The sequence below is a fragment of the Siphateles boraxobius genome, unplaced genomic scaffold (assembly GCF_051911475.1).
Source record: "Siphateles boraxobius isolate OS27281-9 unplaced genomic scaffold, OSU_SipBor_1 5, whole genome shotgun sequence".
Lineage (NCBI taxonomy): Eukaryota > Metazoa > Chordata > Actinopteri > Cypriniformes > Leuciscidae > Siphateles > Siphateles boraxobius.
The window spans coordinates 25,590,052-25,614,019 of record NW_027509141.1 but is presented as its reverse complement, the minus strand read 5'-3'; the positions used below and the strand labels follow the sequence as shown (position 1 = coordinate 25,614,019).

Here is a 23,968-nt window from a genome sequence, read left to right as displayed (position 1 = left end):
ATAGGATGAGTAGAGCACCTGTTGAAATGTCTGAGATGAGACACGTTTGGGGTGGAACATCTTAAACTAGTCTAATATTGTTTGCTGCTGGTCATAATTTTATTTGGTCTTCACCAGTCCAAACTGGTCTAGTTTAGTGTGTTTATGTGAACTCACTCAGAGGCCCTCACAGAAGAAAATTAATAGTTGAATAAAGTCGTTATTTTTGTTTGTATTTTGCGCACAAAAAGTATTCTCGTCACTTGATAAACTTATGGTTGAGCGCCACTGTATTCACTTATACTATTTTAAACATTGTCTTTACTTAGCCAGTTTCGATCCCATAGAAGCCTATGGAGGAGTGATCCAGCTCTCAGATTTAATCAAAAATATCTTAATTTGTGTTCTGAAGATGAACGAAAGTCTTACTGGGTTGGAACAACATGAGGGTATAATTACTGACCGAATTTTCATTTTTGGGTGAACTTAACCCTTTAAGGATGTTTTTTTTCAGCAGGGTTTTAGCTGGTTTGGCCGGGAGACCCACTTGACCACTTAAACCAGCTGAACACCAGCTTAAACCACCTAAAACAGCTTAAGCCGTCCCGTTTATGCTTTTCAAACCTGTTAAGCAGATTGTAGGCTACAGTAACTGTTGTTGCTTTTTTGCGGACAAATAATGCACCACGATGAATAGGCTACTACCAGCGCAGTAAACACTGCTTACCTTAACAGTCCTCCCACTGAAGGGTTAAAGGGATTTACCATCATCCACGGAGCGGGTTAGTTATTGTGGCGCAGCGCGAGCCTCTGGACGGCGCGCTGCAGCGGACGAGCGCTCGAGCGCAACTTCAGTACTCAGTACTGAGCGCCGACAGCAGTCAGCAGTGCCAGCAAACATAAACAATGGCGGAGCGGCTGTGAACCCAGCTCAGCAGATCGAATTTGCCCCATGGACGGGCATTTCGCGTACATCGGCATGGATAACCCGACCGAAAACCCCAGCAAGGCGGCGGAGTACCTGAAAGAGCTCAATAAAATCATCGAAACCCAACAGGAGTTGTTGGAGAAGCAGAAGAATCGGATTGAAGAGCTCGAACAGCAAGTGTGTGATCTTTGTCAAGAGAACGCGTGCTTGAAGGATCAGCACCAGAGGCACCTGGCCACCTGCAGACTGCAACAACAGGGCAACAGTCACCCCACGCTGGGTGCCATAAAGGAGAACGTGATCCAAGAAAAGTAAGAGTCCCACTTTTACAAAGCTGTCAGTGCTGGTTTCGTGTCTCATTTGGACTATGTATGAATGGAATATCTTTAAGCAGGCATGTCAGCTGTATATGCTGCTCTTTTAAAGATCAAGAGTGTTTATCTGTGGGTCTCAATGACAATGAAAAGACTCGGTTAATGGGACGGCTTGGGTGTGAGTAAATACCAACACTTAAATGTCACCAGTCTATATTAAAGTGAATACATTTATATAACCCTCAGGGAGCACAGCAGCCAAAAGTAAGATAGAAAAGATACATTAAAAGCAATTTTGAACAATACGCTCCTTTCCACGACGGTCAAAATGCTGTGGTAATCAGCTTGCTCGGACACACACACCCATGTCGACGGCGTTCGATTTTGACAGGCTATTGACACTTGAAATTGTCCACACAGCGTCATTCTGTACACCAATCCAGTCTTGTTCCACGTTTCAATGGTGTTGTTCATACTTTATCCGGGGTTAGTAAATAATCCTTGGTTGACATGTTTCGAGATTTCACAGTGTAGGCTACCTTCGTAAGTACGGGTTAATGTTCTCATTTGCATATTTATGAGGTTTGGTAACGTTGATTGGACAAATACAGCACGCTTCTTGTTTTAATAACGGCACGTCTATCTATGAAAATGTTGCCAAGTAGATCCACACGGTTGGCATACAGCAAAAATTATGTTTCTTCATCATTTCAGTAAACTTGTTTGCCTTCGCATCTTTAACCGTTTGTCTCAGACATGAAGACCAAACGGCGTGTGAAAGTTCTGAAGAACTGTAGAAAGCTCATGAATATTTATTATCGCAAGCTCTGATTGGGTTGCCCGTTGCCAAACAACGCGCTAAATCAACATTCTCTGAAGAACAAGGGTTTAGTAACCCACGGTGTGAAGCAGTGCTAACCGGGTTTTAAAATAATTACCCCGGGCTAAATGTGACACGCCCTAAACGAAGTTTAGCTTTAAAAATTATAAATAAAATGAAATGAAGCCGTTTTCCTCTTCTGAAATCCGAAGAGAGCATCTTGGAGGCAGTAGCCTATGGGTTCAACAGTAGGCTACGTTATACCGCCAGGTTTAGTAGCCTATGGCAAAAAAAAATTATAAGAAAATTCACGATTTAATTAAGAGAATTAATCGCGGAAACATCTGTTTTCCAACTGGGGTGGATTTTAATTGAACCAGTCTTTGTGAGACTAATATAATGTTGACTAAAATGGCAGACATTAGCTAGGTACACTCTATCCTTCTCAGCTTTTAAGGTAGGCCTGTTTATTTATAATAAAATCTTTAAAATAAGATTAAATTCATATCTTTGGGATTGTTTGAGCTGTACTGCCCGTTTGGAATTCATACACAAACCTCATTTTCAAAGCAGTTTGTTATAGGCTACAGTGTTACGTCACAATATGCTACTCTGAAGAAAGCGCCCCGAGTTGGCCTGTTCTAATCTGCTACTATTTTATTATGTTGACAATCAGGAGCTCACACAGCTTCTGGTGCCATACTACATGAGGGGTTTGCTGGCTTGCTGCAGTGTGTTAGGATTTCCAAGTGGATTCACTGCAAGAGATAAGTGTTTATCTGGCATATTTATGGAAATTTACATGAGTGTTTGGATGAGTCAGAAACATACATTTCTCCCTAAGACATGTGGTGTTTTTAAGCCGAAGTTGGATTTGGAATTTAGCTGTATGTGAACAAGCAGTTGTCACATTATCCCTTGTAATGCAAATTCAGTGGGTGATCACTCATGATCTCTTATGTTTACAGTTTATATTGTTAAATAATTTTCTATTCTGCTATAGCACCCAAAGTAACCTTTAAAGATGTTGATGTTTCATGAGCTGAGTTACACTTCACTTGCACTTTCTACAGTGCATTTTGTCAGTAACCTCTGTTGTAATTCAATGCAGGGAGGTTGCAGAGGTAGAAAGTTTGGTTTTCACCTTCACCTTTCTTCTCTAGGCTGTGCCGATTCTGTAAGATCGAAATACTGTATCTCTGTTCTGTACAGTTTTTACGATTAGGGAAGATATAATTTAATTTTATTCCTGGCTCTACAATGACTGAGCTTTGTGGTGTAATATTAGCCATTCATTTTTATTTTCCACTTGCTATTTGCTTTTTGCAAATGCCTGACTTATCTGTGCCTGCATGAATGTCAAAACAGATCTGTTCATATTCATAATATGCTGATTATGCTTGCACTTTGTTTTAGTCTCTTTTCCACCATCGGGTTCTCTTTGGTATGGTTACAGTTTATTTCTTTTTGTGGTACTACGTAATCAGGATTACTATGTATGCATACATCTGCTGTTACCACGGTGGTGCTAGAGTTGTAGAAAACATGGTACTGTTGGTAAGATTTCAGTTATTGGGCTTACTTTTTCCCTGGTTTCCTGTTTTTCTTTTTGGTTGTGTTGCTATGGCACATGTGAAACAGAAAAAAAGAAGATAAAATGTTTATCAGAGAGGTTATTTCTCTGGAAAGTGTGATTATAAATGCGTGAAATGCACTCACGGTGGTTGAGCGCGTTAAAGTTAGTTTAATGTTCGATATTACGCCAGACATTGTTTTCCCTTGCCACTGTTCTATAGCGTCAGCAGTCTTACAAAGATATCAATAGCAGGATTAGTTTTAACATTATATAACCATCATCGACATTAAATATTCATTCAAAATCACCGTGCATTAATGCTGCATATTTATACCTGAGAATGCCTTGACGCGTTTCCACAACGCATGCATAAGGGAACGTCTGCCAAATTAAACGCAGGCTATAATTTGTATTATTTAAAATTACTTTACAAATTCCAAAGCTTGCAGAAGGTTCCTATTGGCAATGCTGATCTGGTAGCCTTGAGTACATTAACTTATCCTAGAAAATGATTCATACAACTCATCAGTTGAGCCTATGTTTACTTCACTGACACAGACGAAAATGAAAAGACTATCAGTCAAAGTTCATCATGACCCCGAACCCCCCTAGCTACCTCACAATTAAATGCACATGGCTGTGGGGGGTGGGGGGCTTTAATGTGGGCTGGTGTGTCTACAGTGCCAGGGCTCAATTCTTGGCCCAGTGTTCAGCAATTTTAACATAGTATCGTCATCATATCAGTGTTGATGGACCAAAATAAAACCATTAAAATATCAAGTAAATAAGTATTGTGATATGTGGTGCCACAGTGACACTCTTGTCCCAAAAAGTATCGCTATACCACGGTACTCAATATGTTGTCCCACGGTGAGTAATTTTTCCCTGTTGCCCAACACAAAATTTGAGGGTTCCCCCACCTGCCATATCCCACTTTAACCACTGTATATACACACACATTTGTATGACAGTGTAATGTACCTGAAAAAGTGAATAGAAAATACTGTATTATACTTGCAAAACTTCATTACATCACTAATGGTGTTCCACCAGCATGATGGAGGTTGGTTAGAGAAATCTTAACTTAGAATTGTTTGTACAATGCTAAACCGGCAAGGCAACTTGAACTGTACCTCACTGTCCTGGAACCCATTTGGCCCTAGGGTGGAAAAGTGTTCATTCTATTTGTAGTCAATATCTTAAATGCATGCATCATTGTGATTGCCTGTTTAATCTTATTTTCTCATTCTCCTTTGGTATTGACCTGAGAGCCCTTCAAATCATGAGGATTAGAGAAGATCATCTGCTCTGATCTTCTCACATCCTCATGATTTCAAGGACTCTGTGTTTATCACCAAAGGAGAATGAGAAAAAAAGACCACTCCAGTCATTCCGTAGCTTATTCTACAGAATAACTGGAGGATAGAGGAATGTGCCTAGTCATAAAGCTGTATCTATTATATTTATAGCAATGTGTCTTAAATGCATGCATGCTTCATTGAGATTGCCTGTGATGTGAAGTATGCTTCCTTTTTCCTCGCTCTCCTTTAGTACTGAGCCCAAAGTCTTTCAATTCACAGGGATTTGAGAAGATCATCTCCCCTCCTCTCACATCCTCATGATTTGAAGGACTCAGAGTTTAATGCCAAAGGAGAATGAGAAAGGATGACTTCGTCACAGACAACAGTAAAGCATGCATTTGAGATACAATGCTATGCTCATATCACAGGCAATAACAATAAAGCATGCAAATGTAATGTAGCTAGAATTTACTATAGTTGTCTTTTTTTTCTCACTCTCCATTGGTATTAAACCCAGGGTCATTTAAATCATGAGGATTTGAAAAGACCATCCGCTCCAATCATCTCTCATCCTTATGATTTGACAGATTTTAACACCAAATTAATCACCTCTAGTTATTCTGCAGCTTCTTGCAACTGCAGAATATCTGGAGGAGTGTCAACATAGCATAACTTAGATATTCACCTGGGGCCTGTACCATGATGATAGTTGAACAACCTCAAGGTTACAGGTAGGGCTGCAACAACTAATCGATAAAATCGATTATAATCGATTATGAAAATCGTTGTCAACGAATGTCATTATCGATTAGTTGGTCTGCTTACGTCACGGGGAGCGTTTACTGGTACGCACACACACGCAAGGTCTCTCTCCCTCAGGCGCTCTGCCGAGCGCGCGCGCTACACGGTTTGGAGCAGTCTCTTCTGTCTCGCATGCGCGCTCTTGCTTGCGCGCTCTAGATTTCGGGAGTTTGAACTAATTCGCGGGCATCAGGGAGCCGCAATCAATGCCGGGATGTCTGTATTTTGTCTCGAGCATCAGGTTGTGCAATCAGTTCGCTCGCAACGTAAGTGATGGATTAAAATAGCGCTACCGCAGAAATAGGTAAAATTAAAACGGTGTTTACAAAGTGAAGCATTAAATACAAAGGCAGTTAATAACAGCAGCAGTAAAATATTGTTTTTTAGTCACTGTACTCAGTGGTTTTCAGCGAATGCTTGTGCACTAATGCATAATTTCTCCTGTCCTTTACTCAAGCCTGTTAGCTTGCTGGGTAACGTTACCTCCATTCCGTTCTCTTTTTATAGCATTTGTCTACTAAGTTTTAATTGTTTTTCAAACGCGATCTACTGCGGCTCTACACATTCACACAATTGTTTTCAGTCTTTCTATATTTATTTAATCAATTTATCCTTATATTATATTCTTTTATATATTATATATATAATATATATTATATTCTTTATCCTTATATTCCTTATATATAATTAATTTTAAATAAAAATTAAATGAATTATATATTTTAGATGTTTTTAGTTTGTTTTTAGTTCAGATATTCACATCTGAACAACATGTCTGTGTAAATTTGTTTCAACAAAAATTGTGTTAAAACATAATATGTTGGATATCATTTTTTTAACAATAATCATGTTTGTCAACTTGCCATCAGCAATTATCATTAAAAACAATGCAAATATTGATATTAGTAAAACTCAATGTGTGGCTTTTGCACTTTTTAAAGTACACTTTTACACATAAATACCCTGATTTACGGTTTTATTTAGTTATAATAAAAAAAAAATCTAATTTAATTTCTATCCGATTAATCGATTAATCGAAAAAATAATCGTCCGATTAATCGATTATCAAAATAATCGTTAGTTGCAGCCCTAGTTACAGGATTAGTTTCAAGTTGACAAAACCAAACCAATCCAATAATTTGTTGGTAACATGATACTTATCATCAACTTTCTTTATCAACGTGGGCTTTGATCCTGAGTTTAGCTGTGACATCAGTAGTGAACAGCCAATCACATGCTCTGTGGAAAAGTGAAACTGCGATTCACTTCTCTCTTCTGCAGAATATTACAAGATTGGAAAATATTAAAGGGACTGTGTAGTTTTTTAGGTATTTTATTATCTAAAATCAATATTTTTATTCATAAATATGTCCTCAATGGTGTACAAATACCTCTGCCAATTATCTGACTTATCCTCGTAAACGAAGAAATATTATCTTTATATACATGTGACCGGTAGCTCCACGGAGGCTTCCATGTCGTTCCGCCATCTTGAAAAACTATTATAGCAGAGAGGGCCAAAAAGTACTATGCCAACGCGTTTCCATTCAGAGCCAGCGTCACGTAACTGAAAGCAGCAGAAACGGAGGAGCAGAGCAGTGAGAGGCGCTTGTCACTGCCCCGGCAAGTTTAAAAGGCTGCATAATGCAATGTTATTTTTAATGGCGGACCATACATATGCCGAGCCTCAGGAGAAGAAATCCTCGTCGCCAAAAAAGTCCAAAATTAAACGTAAAAGGAAACGTGACCAGAGATTACAAAAAACAAGAGTCGTTAATGCAAGAGTTCTCCTCGACAGGTAGGCTAAGTCAATATTACAGTCTTAATTACATGCTTTTTTTTTTCATTGCTTGATTGTGTACTTTATTATATAGACAGTAGAACATTTATAGTTAAAAGTTAACAGGCTCTTTGATGAATAGCAGCTATTGAGTAATGTAGAGAAGGTGCTAAAAACAAGGTTTGTAAGTTTACTTTTTGTAACCTAGAAATTCCATAAGAATATATTTTAATTAGGGCTGCACGTTTTCAAGTTTTTCATTAACCGTTAACCGAGGCCCTTAGAGGTTAATACTCGGTTAACCATAGTCTACGCGCCGCAACCCCGAGATAGAGACACACGAGAAAGGGGTAGTTCATTTTTAACACCTTTAATAACTGCACAAAACATCTTTAACTTTTAGGTGGCAAAATATTGTTTTAGGCTACCTAATTCTGTGAATTACACTGCACAAACCAAAAGTACTACTGCCGAATGAAGAAGGGCCAGTTCTCCCCAGAACATAAAATATTCATTTTATTTTATTTTTCGTGTTCGCATTTATATGGAACAAACAATGGGACGTGGCAGTTCGGGAAGCGGCACTAAAACTTTCACAGAGACCTCAAACCGAATGCACAAAGCCTTTCTTTAAAGTGAATTTCGTTTTGTATTAATTGTATCTTAATTTTAATCAATGTTTCATCAACCAATTACCTGGAAATAAGAAGTAAAAATAGCAGACATTAGATAATACGGAGCCGCCGGCGCGTGAACTGGAGCTGATCTCATAAACGAATTCCGAAACTCAGCGTAGGCTATAAGGTAGCCTACTTGTCTCACAGACCTGAGAAATAAATCTATATTGAAATGTCTACTTTTAAACACAACAATTCAAAACGAAAGAAAACAGACTGCTCTCTGCTTATGTAATCCGTATGAAAAGTGCATTTCTCTCTGGCGTGTTCACTGCGAAGATCGCGAATCAGCATTGTCAACTTCATCTTTCCAGCTGAGTGAGCCTGCAAACAATTAAAATGTCTCCTTGCTATATTTCACATATTCATAATCATTACTTTTGCCTGTTCTTTTTGACAGTTTTTAGGTTATTGGCAGCGCAACCCAGGCTACATTACATGAACGCGTCAGCACCGAAAACATGGAGATGGAGATTTTTTTTAAATAATCGCACAACCTATTTGATATTCCAATTAAATAGGCTACTCAGTTAGGCTACTCATCCCAACCAACTATTAAAAAAATGTTTACTTGTAAGCGGTCTTTTTACATGTTAGTTTTTTCTGTGAGCGGGAATTTAAAACCAGGAGTGGACTGTTAGCGAAGTGATTACAGAATGCTAGAGTGGAGAGAGGAACGTGCTTTCGCTCCACTCCAGGCTTTGATCACATCCCCCTCAGCAAGGTGAATACACCTCGTCTTTCCTTAATTTAAGACCTATTCAAACTAAAATTTACACTATTTGAGAAATGAAAGCCTATTTACGGCCTTAAAATTATGAAAAGTGAACTTCTTGTGGACAATTCAAAAGTCTGGGAGCGCTCTGGCGGTGCAAAAATGTATTACAACTAAATTCAATGCACGCCATTGACGCCACTTAACCGAGCAAAATGTTTCACTCGGTTAGGCAATTTTTAACGGTTAATCGGTTAATCGGTTAACCATGGACACCCCTAATTTTAATAGAGCATATGATTGTTGTTGCATTGTTTGTCATAGCTTTTTGGTACATAACAGCTACCGTAGATGCAACACGCATTTGAAAAAGCGAGGCGCTGGAGAGCACAATTCGTTTGAATGCAAAATACAATTTCACTGCTAGATGGGAGAAATTCCTACACAATGTCCCTTTAAGAGTTTAAAAAGATTTACACAGAAGGAAATAGCTGTATGTTGAAAAGGACAACTAAAAGAAAAATCTTGCTATATCCGTCCAAGTAAAATTTGTAAAGTTAGCCTAGTTTATATAGTTGATGAAGGTATAGAGAGAATTGAACATTTAAGCTTGCATGAAGTCATTTTTATAGCTTTATCAATTGATTCTAAAGCTTATTCATTTAAAGTAAGTGGTTAATAATAATTTATACACTAAAATTGTACATGTGTAATGGATTACGGGTATAATAATTACATAAATAATATCTAAATCATACAAAATTATTATTATAAATAAGATTTTGTCTTTAAAATCATTTGCTATGTAGTCGCCTTTAATTAGAATCAGGATGAGTGACTTTACAGCTTCAGACATATGTCCCTTTGCTTACAGCTGATTGGTCCAAATTCTGTTTGAGATCTCTTACCTGGAACATAATCTTGCCCCGGAGCAGGTTAGCTGTGGAGCGTATGTTACTATGGCAATAAACACTGCTAAAAGCCAAACCACTTTCATGGTGCCTAAAATCCAGTTTAGTGCCTTAACTTACCTGGCTAGCCATCTAAACCGGCTTCATGGTATAGGACCCTGGACTGAGTTTCTCAAAAGCATCATGGTCCATAGAACGTTGACCTATTGGCACCAATGGTCTCTAAGATCAACTTATCTCACAATACTTTTGAGAAACACAGCGCTGGATGTTTAATACATGCAGACATTGCAACAAATTACGTAAATAAATAGTTTTCTTGTGGGTGGCTTCTTGCACAAAGGCAAAGTTGTCACTGATAAATTTTGTTTTGTGGCAAAATGTACTACATCAATGCATCACTATCCAAAGTTTTCAACAAACATATAAAAGAAAGATTTTTCTTGCAGCAGATATTGGTATTTTGGTTCACTAGCTGTCAAAAACAATCCAAGTCTCTTGTGCTGTTCATGTAAAAAAAAAAAGACAGTGTATTTTATTCTGTTGGCACTTTGTTTTAAACATACTTGAGTTTGTCAACTTCTGAAGGAGGTCTGAATTTTGAATGGTGAAATCAAAGCTCAAAGCAGCATTTTTAGCTTGGCTGGTATTTCTTGCACAGGTCATTGGATCCGACAGGGATATCGCCAAGTGAGAACAGAACATTTACACTTGCAGCTCTGCTCTGACAATCTGTTTCCTTGCTGTTCCATATTTTTTTCATAGGCTGGTGCCATTATCGCTTGTGACTGCTTGCAAGCACACACCGTGATTTAGAGAATGGAAGTGTGGTAGGCAATGAAACTTCAGCCAATGATTTGTGTGTTGCGGTTCACCTTAGAAAGGAACTGAATTTGGTATGCATTGTTTCTGCACCATATTGTAGAGAGTCAAAAGACCGGTGTTTTTTGCTGCAGCCAATTGCTGGCCCTCATGTCACGAAGCACTTTGCCACGTCAGCTCACGGCTTTGTGCTGACTGAAGCAAACTGGCAATCGCAGCATAGACTGAAATGGCTAGAGAAGAAGCTCTTGGTGATTTTTGTATATAAATGTTAGTTATTGCAATGCTTGTGACATTTTCTAATATTTGTAAAGTGAATATTTGTGTAGGATGTAGCAGCCAGAATGTTAAAATTTAGCAATTTCCACTGGTTGGTTTTTAAGCAGTAGTCATTGTTGTAAATATTATTTTGCGGTTAAAGGGGACAATTTAATATTTAAGATATTGTTCACACAAAAAGGAAAATTATTTTCTCAAACTTATGTCATTCTAATAACATTGTGTTCTAGCAAGATCTAACCATATGTAACATGTGTAACATTTCCATGTTAATCAGAGTTTTTGTCCTAACCGGCCGCAACAGCGACGCGTGATGAGAGACAGGGGATTCTGTTTTAGAGGTTTCTTCTATTCTATAGGTATGTACTGATATGAATATTTTTTCCCAATATCGATACCTAATCAATCTTTATATTTGAAAGCCGATAACAGATATATTGGCCGATAAATCTAAACCCAACGTTTTATATAGCCTAATTTTTTAAGAGCCTAAATACAAAAACAAAAGTCTCACCATAAAAGCTACGTCCCAAGCGCACAATTATAATGCTCTCATTATAATTGTATGTAGCCTAGGCTATATGACAGATTTGCACTGCACATGTTGCTTGCACTTAAGTGTATTTTCCAATCATATTTTAAGCAATTCAAAACCATCATGGCGAACAGTGTGCGTCTGAAGTGTCTAAGCTGAAGGAAATAATCCATTATATCAGCTTTATTATATCGTATATCATAAAGTATTGCAAGCGCAATACTTAGTTGCAAATGCAGTGTGCTTGCAGAGACCCCGCCCACACACTCTTCTGATTGGCTGTGATTTTTGATTGATTTTGCCGCGTCTTGAGTCGTGTCGCATCTGGTGTGGACAGACAAATAGCTTGTTGCTGCAATTTTATTGTATAACGTCTGGTTATGACACTGTGTAAGACTTCCAATCATATTCGGAACACAAATAAGGATATTTTTTATTACCGGTACTCTCATATTTAATATTCTGCCTATCCATTGCAAGTCCATCCAACAAAAACTTTCACGCATCAAAACATACAAAAAAAATTGTTCAAGTAGCCTAAAACCATTGGAATCGAGTGGTTTAATCCATGCCTTTTGAAGAGACACAATCACTTTATTTAATGAACAGGTTTAATTTATTTATTTTTTCTCAGAATTATTTGGGTGAACCATCTTTAAGGGTGAACCATCTTTAAGTTATTTTTTCATTTTTCTCTCAACAAAGGCTTAGATTGTGTTTGTAGTCTCATTTGTGATAGTACAAAAAGTACACTAATTTCCAAGCCAGTTTCTTTGTACGGTAGTTTCCTAAAGGGAAATATAACTGTTGCCAAGTTTATATCAGTCGAGGACACTTAGCTCAAGGGAACTGCATAAAATCTCATACCGTTCACTATGCAGTGCACTAACATCCCTATCTCAAAATCAATGGATGGCAGACATACAATACACTGTTGCCAGAGGTAGTGCATATCCTTGGCTGCAATTATACCTCTCCCTCTGCAAACGTTTAGTTATTTTAGCCTGTTAGAATATAAAAGGGATTTTAACGTCACCTTTGTTTTCTAAGGACTTAAAATGAATCGTCTAATTATTCTAGTGAAACCATTATACAGTGTCTTTGTAGCAAGCGGTAGCATGCATACAATGTGTGTTCAGGTTCAGTAACCGGCAGCTTGTATGAGTGCAAATGGCACATTTCAGTCTCCAGCGTGAGGGATAATTAAGTGTATGAATGGGATTTCAGAGTAGCCCAGGGCAGAAGCAGAACATGTGCCGCCTATGATGTGTTTTTCCATAAGGGAGTGGCATCCATCTCGGATAGTGGAGAACAGACTATGAAACCCATGGGTGGCCGTGTTGCACTGCCATTTGAATACTAAGATGAGAAGTAAACAAACATGAGATCTGCTGTGAGGCAATGACATATTGAAGGCGTATGTGACTGGTAAAATTGCTCCCTTGAAAATACTGTATGTGATTGTGTATTAAATTATATATTAAGCTTAAGCTATATAAGACTGTAATAAACCGCAGGTATCTGAGGCTTAAAGGAATATTCTGGGTTCAATACAAGTTAAACTCAATCAATAGCATTTGTGGCATAAATTGAGGTTACGGTGAGGTTCTCAATAAAATAACCTATCAACATTAAATTAATGAATGAAAAATGCATTGAAATGAAATATGAAAATGCATCCATCTACTGATCTGCTGATCTGTGGATATTTCAGTAATATTGCTTTTTTTGTACTGTTATAGCTCATGCCATCGATCTTTTAGTTGCAATGCAGAGGCGTGGGATATTGTTTACTGGTGCAGAACTAGTTGCAAATTGAAACTCCTGTCATAAAATGTGCATTTCTTGGGCTTAGCATTCTAATATTTTGTCCCAGAATTAAGAACCCTCACAGGATCTGGAAAAGTGAGGAACTTTGAAAAGTGTACTGCAGATGACATACAATTTAATGAGATGACAGGACTCACATTATATAATGATTGTTAATTTGCAGTAGGAGAGTGTCTCTGTTTATTTATTTGGATTTAGAAGTCTTTTTATATGTCTCAATGTGCGCTGTGCAAATGAAAGGGCTGACAATATGTGGCATATTTCTCCTACTAATGAATTCTGTAAACAACTGTAAATTCAAGCCGATCAAAGAGCAACATTTCTGTCTTAAATTGGGTTTGTGGTTGTAGTCATATTACACCCCAAAATCTGAAAAAAGAGAAATAATTTATTGTTTTATCATTTAAAATGATATAATGTGCTTTCTTAATTGTTGTAGAAATTGTCATAATGCAACTACATACAAAAATAAGCTTCATTTCCATAAGCAAATCGTTTTTTTTTACCCCCCCAAAACAAATTTTAAAGAAAAAAGTTAGAAAGAAAATATGCTTTATGCATTATTAAAAATAGTGTCATAATGCTCAATAAATAAAAATATAATTTTCAATCGTCCTAAAGTTTTCTTTATGCAAAATATTATGTTGTATCGCAGTATGTTATCTCTATTTATAACACAGTTGTCCAAAATAATATGACATTAAATCACAGCATTCTATGGTCAAATATTTTTATATAATGTATGTATACTAAACTGCATACTGACTCATGTTCCAGAAAAACAATGTTATTTTACTGGATATTTATTATTGCAGTACCACAAGTGATTATTATAATTATTTGTAATTTTTGCATAACTGTTACATTTATGGTTTATGAGGACAACTGGAGTCAACAACAGTAGAGACCTGCAATGTATTCAGTGTGAAATCTAAATGGCCCATCTTCACTTAAAAAAAAAAAAGATATATATGTCCAGTTACTCTGCAGTTCATTCATATTCTTTGATGTAGTGAGATGATGGTCCTAGGTTTAGAGAATTTACTTTATGGTGACTGTTGCCTTCCATTTGTAACGTCATAGTAGGGAGTATCATGGGATATTATCAGCTGGTTAAAGGGAAACCATCTATCATGTAGCCCATGCAAGAGATATCCTATAATGGTAGAGATGATCTGTGTCTGAGCCTGCCTCCAGCATTTTACCTTGCTGAGCAAAGAAAAGGAAAAATCCCTGTGTTTTGTTCCGTTTAATTGCTCCATTGTTTGAGTTGTATGTGTTTTAGCTGGCTGGTGCTTCAGATTATAACACTTTTTGCTGCATTTAAAAATTATAACCAGAGCATGATGGGAAATGTTGTTAAAGGATTAGTTCATTTTTTAAAAAACTTTTGCTGATAATTTACTCACCCCCATGTCATCCAAGATGTCCATGTCTTTCTTTCTTCAGTCGAAAAGAAATTAAGGTTTTTGATGAAAACATTCTAGGATTTTTCTCCATATAATGGATTTCACTGGGTACAAAACGGTCCAAGGTCCAAATGACAGTTTCAGTGCAGCTTCAAATGGCTTTAAACGACACCAGACGATGAATAAGGGTCTTATCTTGCGAAAAGATGGGCGATTTCAAAAAAAAAAAAAAGTTTAAGTTTTATAAGCACAAATGCTCGCCTTGCTCTGTTATGTGATGCACGTTCGTGACTCTCCTGTTCGAACTCGTTCATCAAAATGAACAAATCTTTTTTCTAGTCATTTCGTTCATTCAACGAACAAAATGAACGAAATGACTCGAAAAAAGATTTGTTCATTTTGTTGAACGAGTTCGAACAGGAGAGTCACGAACGTGCATCACAGAACAGAGCAAGGCGAGCATTTGTGCTTATAAAACTTAAACTTTTTTTATTTATTTTTATTTAATCATCAAAAACCGTAATTTCTTTTCGACTGAAGAAAGAAAGACATGGACATCTTGGATGACATGGAGGTGAGTAAATTATCAGCAAAAGTTTTTTAAAAAGTGAACTAATCCTTTAAAATGATGAAAATTGCCGTTTATAAAAAAATCGGGCGAGGCAGTTGTTGAATAATCTCTCAGAAAATATTTGTTACCTCTTGAAGCAATGTTTGTCCATAAGATTTGCTACTTGGTTATTTGCCATCACGTCTTTATTTGGGTTCTTGTTTGGGAGGCTGGAATATATTCTCGTGCTTTGATTTGGAATTGTCACAACCACGGACAACTTTCGATGAGCCATGCCTTACACCAGTGGTGAACTGTAATTGACGATTGATTCTACAGTTGATAAGCTGGGCCTCTAAGCTATTAGTCACCAAAGGCCTACAGCATGAGCTAGACCTGACAAAGAGGAGCTTTCATTGGATTCTGTCTGGGGAGCCTATTGGGAAAACATCCTTCTTGCAAGCCACACTGATTGATGGTGATTTGGGTTTGGGGATGGCCTTGTTGAGACCAAGCATAAGGGACACTTAGTAGTCGTCTGGGAATGAGAGTCAATATTTCACAGTTTATTCATTTGTACCAGGAGAATGTTATGTTATCTATATGCATTGCTATACGGTAAAAGTTTTGCACAGAATATAGTCCAGTCTAGTGTAAAGGCTAGTCTAGCTGAGAGCGTTTAGTCTCTCTCTCTCTCTCTCTCTCTCTCTCTCTCTCTCTCTCTCTCTCTCTCTCTCTCTCTCTCTCTCTCTCTCTCTCTCTCTCTCTCTCTCTCTCTCTCTCTCTCTCTCTCTCTCTCTCTCTCTCTCTCTATCTCTCTATTATTCAGCCTTCAAGAACAAGCAGAAATCACTGCCGGTTTCTCTTGTGATTGGCTAGTGCTCACCGGTTTTGATTTCAGCAAATCAGTTAGAGCAAATGCAGATAACGTGATTAATATTCATTAACCCAGCAGCTCATCAATCCTTAGTGTGTTTTATACTGTTATTAGTAGTAGTATTATCTTATTCGTAAATTTATATTCATGCATACATGCATACATTATACATGCATACCAGTACATTCATAAATACATAAACACTGGCTTCCGGTTACAGCCATGCGCGAGCCAAATTCAAGTCGAAGTGTGACCTCTGACCCAACGCATGACATTGACAAATGCGGAAGCACAGAGGATGGACCAAACCGAAACAAAACACTGGTCACGAATTGGAAGTCTAAACCGAGAATTTTTAAAGAGAAATTTCAGAGGAGATTGAGTTTGTTGCCCAGTCCTATTTGTTTGAACTGTGAGAGAAGTCTCCTCTCACTTAAGCTTTCACTACTCCTGGTATGCATCGGGTCAGAGGTCACTCTTCGACCAGAACTCGACTCGCCATACGGCCATTACAAAAAGTATTAAGTACAAAAAGATATTTTTCTCACAAAAAAAGCATCGCTTCACTTCAGAAGGCCTTTATTAACCCCCTGGAGCCGTAGGGATTACTTTTATGATGGATGGATGCAGTTTTTTGGGCTTCAAAATTTAAATTCAAAAAAGTTACTATTCATTACCATTATAAAGCTTGGTAGACCCAGGATATTTTTGAATATAACTCCTATTGTGTTTGACTGAAAGAAGAAAGTCATATACCCCTAGGATGGCTTGACGGTGAGTAAATTATGGGATAATTTTCATTTTTGGGTGAACTAACACTAATGTGGGCCTGATTTTATCTATATATTTTTGTAGCAAATGAAGCTTATTTTTTAGAACCTTTTTTGTGTTGTGACGTTATTTTCATGATCCAAATATTCCCCCCAAATTTTCATTACTTAATTATTAATAATTATAATTATTTAAATTGCATTTATACATCATCATTGTACTACTTGTTGATCTGCCTTTAATGTAGGCTGATTAGAGTTTCATTCTATCCGTTACAGTTTTGGCACTGCCGTCCCAACATACTGTACAACGCCCACATACATTCACATCACATCTTTAGCAACGCAGCAGTAGGGTTACGCTGTAACACAATAAACCAATTAAATAAAATAACGTGAAGTAAGATTTTGGCCCTTTTGCCCACCCCTACTTTGGCTTAAATGGTCTGTCATTGCTTTGTTTTTGTTTTTGTTTTGTTTTGGTCAGAAGTTTTTAAAATAGGGAAATAAGTTTGGCTGTATTGCTTAGTGACGTACAAAATAGCCTTAAATTGTGATTTGTTTTTTAAATAACCCACCACTCATTTTATTCATTCATTCGTTCTTTTAATTTTGGGATGTTAATCATTTGATGACCGGCATTTAAACAGAATTTATTGTCAATTCATTATGATAATTTTGCATCTTCTTTACTGATGAAGTTACATTACCTGCAATTGCAAACTCTTATCGCTGCATTGCAGTAGCCAGAGGCAGAACACAGCTGGAGTCCGAGCATAATCACACTTTTTATCTGAAATTGAAAAATGTGCAGTTTGCGCCCTTGTCTAATTTTCAGACTAACAGTCACATTAACTTTTCATGAAAACCTAGAGATCGGTTTCAGCCTCTTGCTAAATGTATTAGACCGGATTTACACGCTGTAAGGATTTGATATATTGTAATGTTTAAACAGAACAGATGTATTGTCAAAGGTTTTGTGGGAAAGAAAATGGAAAAGTAATTGTGCAGAATAGATCCCTCAGCTGCATGTTTAGGTCATGACAGTCACAGGCACGGCAAACCATAATGGCTTGAGTTTAGTCTTATTTATCTGATTTTGTTTACATTGATCTATTATTCCATATTCTAATCTGCATCCCTGCCGGAGCCCTATGGCACCTTTTACCTTGAGCCTGCCAAGAATATGACAAAGTTTGGCTTTAAATTTTGAACTAATCTGTAAACATTTGACAGTGACCATAAATAAGAGGGATGCAATCTCTCAGCTCTGTTCTAAACTGTACTGCATTACAGCAGGATTGTGCATCATTCAGAATTGAATTGTGAGTGTCGTTTAAATTCCAACTCAATTTCTGAATTGAAATAGAGGAAGCAAACTGATGCACAGTTGTAGTTTGAATTTGAATACAAGGAAGTAGAATTACAATGTATTGAAATTCAAAGAAATTCATGTAACTTTAAGACCCATGAATCACTCATAACTTTAAGAATTTTAAGCGATTGCCCAGCTCTCAACTGTAGACGTCCTCTTCAATCTTAAAATCTTCCTATGCGCTCTGCTCTCTTCATGGTGACAAGAGGCGTATACAACATTCATTGTGTCTCATAGCAGCACTCTTGTGATTTAGCCAGCCGCTATTACAAAGTATAGGCTAATACAATTTCTTTAACATATATCCTTTATCCAGTATTTGAAGAAACATAATCAATTCTTATGCTGCTTTAAGGTTTCCAATTTGCTCTCCTCTGGCCCCTAGTACAGTCTAGTCCAACTGCACTTTATGTGGAGTCACTGATAGTTATGGGACTCCACAGAAATAACCAACAGCCTTCATGCTTTAATAGACTTTCACTTGGGGGTTTTATGGTTTGTTGAAACACCCGCTGTGTTGGTAATGGACTGTCTTCATCTAACTCATGAATGATCTGTCTCTCTCTCTCATCTCTATGGTTTGTGAAGCAACAGCAACCAATCCATCATCAATGATGGGCGAGACATTGTAAATACCAAAAATAAATATCTTAGTATGGAGAGACAAGGGCTGTTGCACGTATAGATAGAATTTGTTTGTTATTCATCAGAAACCATGGCAATGAAGTTTGTCTGTTTGTTGATAGATATTTCTGTCAGTCTTTAGATTAATATTTCCGTCTGTCTGTCTTTCTGTGCATTGATTTGATATTTCTTTGTTTATCTATAAGTCTGTCCAGTGACTATGCACGTCGTTCCATATCTGTCACTGACTGTCTGTGTTCAATCCGATAGATAAGGTTTGCCATTCTGTCGCTTGTTATTTTAAATTGTTCACTATGTGTCTGCACCCCATCTGTCCATTTGTTTTCTGTAACATGTCCGTCTCTCCGCCAATAGATATGTCCTCCATCTGTACATCATCCGTTCTCTGACGGTTGTCCTGTTCGCTGTCTGGCTATCTTTCGCTGTCTATTATCCATTTACCATCCATATACAGTATGCTGGCTGGTTGCTATGCGTAAATTATCTATCTGCTGTTCGTTCATTTACTATTCATCTGTACCTCGTTTGTTCACTGTCCATATGTCATTCGTTCACCGTACGTAGGTTATATATTCATTCATTGTCCGTCTCTTGTTCAGTACATTCATCCATTGATGTATATTTTCACCTGTCCATCTATTTGTCAGCAGATGCGTCCATAATTTCATCTATCTGTCAAAAGATATGTCCATCCGTCTGTGAATGTTTTTAGTTGAAATGTCCATCTACCTGTTGTTTCATCATTACATCATTACATCATTACATACAGTATGACTGTTGTTTTGTCTGCCTGCCTGTGAAACACTTTTTTTTCTCAGCAAATATTAATAATAGAATACAAACATTGTTTAATTTAGTAGTGTTTGAGTTGAATTTGTTTGTTAAAAATGAAATGTGTCTAATGTCTTGCAGAGTCTAATTTGATTAATTTAGCCAAACCATGAGACTGCACTGCTCTGTTGAGTTCTTATGAATCTTAGAACGGAGAATGGTAAAAGAGCTTTGGTCTGCTCTCTGATTCTTTGATAAATGGGCACTTGTTTTCAGCCGAGCCAAGTAGCAAGCCAAACTCCCAATGCACAGCACTAAGTTTTCAATGACAGTTTGATTTGAGTGCAACTTCTCTCCTGTGAGAGGCACATCAAAATCTGCTGGAACACTGACTGTTGTGTGCTTCTAATCTCTGCATTCAATTTGGCCCCATTACTCCTCAAAGTGGCTGACAGGAGAGGGCAGGGTGCATGAGGCGAGAGATTTAATCCAGCACCATAGAAGGTTCTTTAAATCATTGCCTGAGGGTGTGCAGATTAGTGTCCCAATGCACAGCACACTACCAGGTGCTGAAGGAGGTGAGTGACCGTGTAACGTCCACCATTTCTGTCCCTCTCGTTCACTCTATCTCCCTAATGCGGCAGTTATCTGAAGCAATAAGCCAGGAAGGCCATGTGTGGCAGTGATTTTCCTTCCCTCTGTGCTGATGTTGAATAATTTTAACCAAAATAAAAACAAAAAGCAAAACATGTTATTGTCGTGGACTTCCTGTTAAGATTATGTAGTGAATTTCGGCAACCACATTTTTTGAAAGCCTAAATTATTGACCAACATTTAATTATCGCTTCATTGGCAGTCTACATGTTGTAGATAAACTACAAGTAGTAAACATTTCAGCTGTGTGGATGCTAGGGCTGGATTGACAATATTGATTGATCGATTTTAATCGTTCTTCATTTTGATGAACCGAGATCTTTTAATCTATGCTGTTTTCTTTTGATGGATGAACAAAACTTCACTAAACTTTATTTGTAACACGCTTACGATCCAAAAATCGCAATAAGCTTTGTGTTTTGTTACCTTTTGATGTACAACAAATTCAAATTCTGTCCATTTTATAATGAGTTTGAACAGTAAACGTTAGGGGTGTCGCGATTCTCCAAATCCTCGATTCGATTACATTTTCGATTCTAAGGTCACGGTTAGATTCGATTCTCGATTTTTTTTTTTTTAAACACAGGTTGCTGTTGCTCCTAAAAAGCTGACATCAGTTCATCGCAATCTCACACATCTCTGTTATTATCAGTGAAGCTGACTGCACAATGAATCTTTCATAATATATAGCCTACACTTTGTTTGTTATAATTAGAGGATTTGCCAGCTTACAGAATTCAGCACTGAACAAAAAGTCCGTTTTGAGCGGTGAGGAGAGTCTATCTTAAATGCTTCTGATTGGTCATTGCGTTCAAGAAATCAACACATATGTCTGTGATTGGCCTGTAAATCGTTTCTATTTTGTTTTAGTTGTTCTTGTTGCTTTTCTGCAACAGATGAAAACTATGTATTAGTTTTTATATGTTTTATTCATAGATATTTCTAGTTTGCGGGAGTCCCGCGAATCTTTTTATTCTCCCGCACACACAGAGTGAGTGCATTACCGCCCGCGTTCGCACTCGGCCATCAAATCTAGTCCCGCGCCGCACTCTATTGCGTTGGGAGTGCACGTCTATAGATCAAGAGCCCGGCCCGAGGATAGTGACGGGAAATATCGGCCAAGTTCGGGCTCGGGCATAGAATCCAAGTTAGAGGACTCACAGCCTTTCAACACGTGTGTTTTTTTCCCGCGCCGTGATGAGTCGTTCATGAACCTGCCCCTGTCACGCGACAAATGAAAAAAAGACTCGGAAGGTCAAGTATTAATGTTCCCTGTAAATTACTTTTGACTGCTTTATAATGATTTATTAATTCAGAATATGCTCAAGATTTCGTTGGATGTGTTCAGGGAATTTGCCTGTTAAAAGTATAACATTTAAAGCCCCTGAAATGACTAGAAAAAAGATTAGTTAATTTTGATGAACGAGATTGAACAATAGAGTCAGTAAAACGATCCGAACTTTCCATCACGGGCGCGACATGGGGGCGTGGCAGTATCGACGATTCCATTTTTTATTTCGATTTTTGAGTTTGTGAATTAATTTCGATCGATTTCGATTTAAAATCAAAATCGTGACACCCTTAGTAAACGTAAATTGTATGCTCTTTAATTGCGGCTTGACAGACTGTAGCTGCTTCAGTTCAAGAGAGAGCGTGGAATGCATGTGAACTGATCATCTCTTCCTCTTTACTACTAGTTATAGCACACAATTCAGTAACATGAACATCAGAAGGTATGTTGAAAGAAACAGGATAACTTACGGTAATATATCATGTCTCGTGTCGTTCAATCAGTGTTTCAACCAGGCAAAGATGTCAGTAAAACAGACTGTAAACAATATAACGTTGCATTTATCTCAGAAAAGCCATTCAGTGTCCAGAAAAAAAAAATCTAGATAGCATTTTTTTAATATGCACTATATTAAATATTAATAATTTTCACCTGTTGTCTTCGTTTTAATGTTTTTTTTAATTAATCTGTCATGAAAAAGGTTTTATTACAGAAACATAATTCTGTCTGATTGTTTTGATATAAAAACGTATGTGCAATTTGAATGTTTATACAGCCTACAACTTTTAATTTGTTGATTAATAAACAGATTTGCTTAAACTTTATTTTCAGTTTAGGTTTTCGGCCTAGTGAAAACTTAATTTTGGTTTCCGTTTCAGTAAAAAATGTTTTTCAGTTCATCATTCATTCTAAGCTCTGGTGGGTTGATGTGCATGGTAGAACAAACATGGCCCCTCAGGGCCTTGGCTGGAGGAAGGTGGGGTGGTGAAGGAGCTGTCTTGAGGAGGCTGAGAGGAAGAACAGAGAGTGAAGATCTGCTTGGCTCTATTCACCCTTAGGGCAATACTTTACAGCTACCCCGAAAGCCCTCTTTTAGATTACTGAGTGTCCTGGCTTGCTGAGGCTGCTGGCAGTGGCCTTGATGGTGTATATTCTATGTGGTCTTTGTAGTAATCATTTTTAAAATGCTTCTGTAGCATTGCAATAAGCAAGTGATCAGTGAACACAGTGACACTGCCATGATGTGTTGTGCCAATTCTCACAGTAGTAAAGATTATATTGGTAATACAGAAATGTTGTTAGAATATGACTGAATCTTTTTGTTGAACTTTTCATATATTGGTTAAGTTATTGTAATTTGTCATCAACTGCCATGATAAGGCATCCGTTTAACACTTGGCTGCCCACCTCTCTAATGGGACCATGCATTCAAAGTCATTAATTGGTTTGAGTTGAACTGTCAGGGGCTGTCAGGGCCAGCAAGTCCTTCTCTACTGGCCTAAACAGTGTCAAAGAAATCTGCCTTGAGGCCTTCAGAATCGATAGTGCGGGCGCCTGTAGCTTAAAATGAATGGCATTGACACTGTTGCTTTAACCAATCAGATAATCAGTCAGATTTAATCAGCCAATCAGATTTCGATTTGATTCTGAACTTTTTAATCGGAACGCAAAACAACTATAGGCCTACACAAACGCACCAGCCTAACTCACTCATTTCTCTCTACCCGGACTTTTCTGAACTCACCGCATTAACCCTATAACTGTTGATGCAAAAGAAAACCGCAATTTCACAACAATTATAAAGAATCGGGTAAAGTGGATTAAGAGGTGGATTAGTCCACCACTGAAGGCATACACCGCCCGCTACTAAGCATTGGCAACAGTGGTGAGATAAATTGGTAGTACTGTAACAAAAAAAGCATTGAATTTGGTTATGTTGTTTTTAATATGAAATGTACTATATATTGGTACCATATTGGTTATCAGATGATATTAGTGTTTTTTCATTGGATGATTGCATATTCTATTTAATAATACTGTTAAATCTAATCTTTAGCAAATCTTAAAATAAATATCCGCTTTCAGACTGTACATTATAATGTTGCAATGCCTGAAATTAGGCCTAGCATTCAGATGTTCTACTCTGTGGTCAAGAAACAATATAGTGTGTGGGCAAAAAAAGTGGTGGACTGTTTCTCATTCATTTTCATCACAGCCCACAACACACAGCCTCTGACTCAACCCCAGCCACCTATAAATCAGTTTTCTGTTATTACAGTAGCGGTAGGAGAGGCTGATTCTGAGTTTATGAAACATTTGTAACCCAAGCTAAATCTGAGTATGTCTTATTATTTTTTT

The 23,968-nt window shown here is 37.5% G+C and overlaps 1 protein-coding gene across 4 annotated transcripts in view; it reads left to right on the top strand.

The window, feature by feature from the left end:
• The first annotated feature begins 724 nt into the window (after nucleotides 1-724).
• iqsec1b (IQ motif and Sec7 domain ArfGEF 1b) overlaps nucleotides 725-23,968 on the top strand; it is a 178,749-nt gene continuing 155,505 nt past the window's right edge. For 3 of the 4 annotated variants that reach the window (XM_077203577.1, XM_077203569.1, XM_077203568.1), the window contains exon 1: nucleotides 769-1,218. In XM_077203577.1, the coding sequence (XP_077059692.1) occupies nucleotides 932-1,218 (287 nt within the window). In that variant the 5' untranslated portion in view covers nucleotides 769-931. Of the gene's footprint in view, nucleotides 1,219-23,968 lie in introns of all 4 variants that reach the window. The other variant, XM_077203576.1, reaches the window with a different exon arrangement.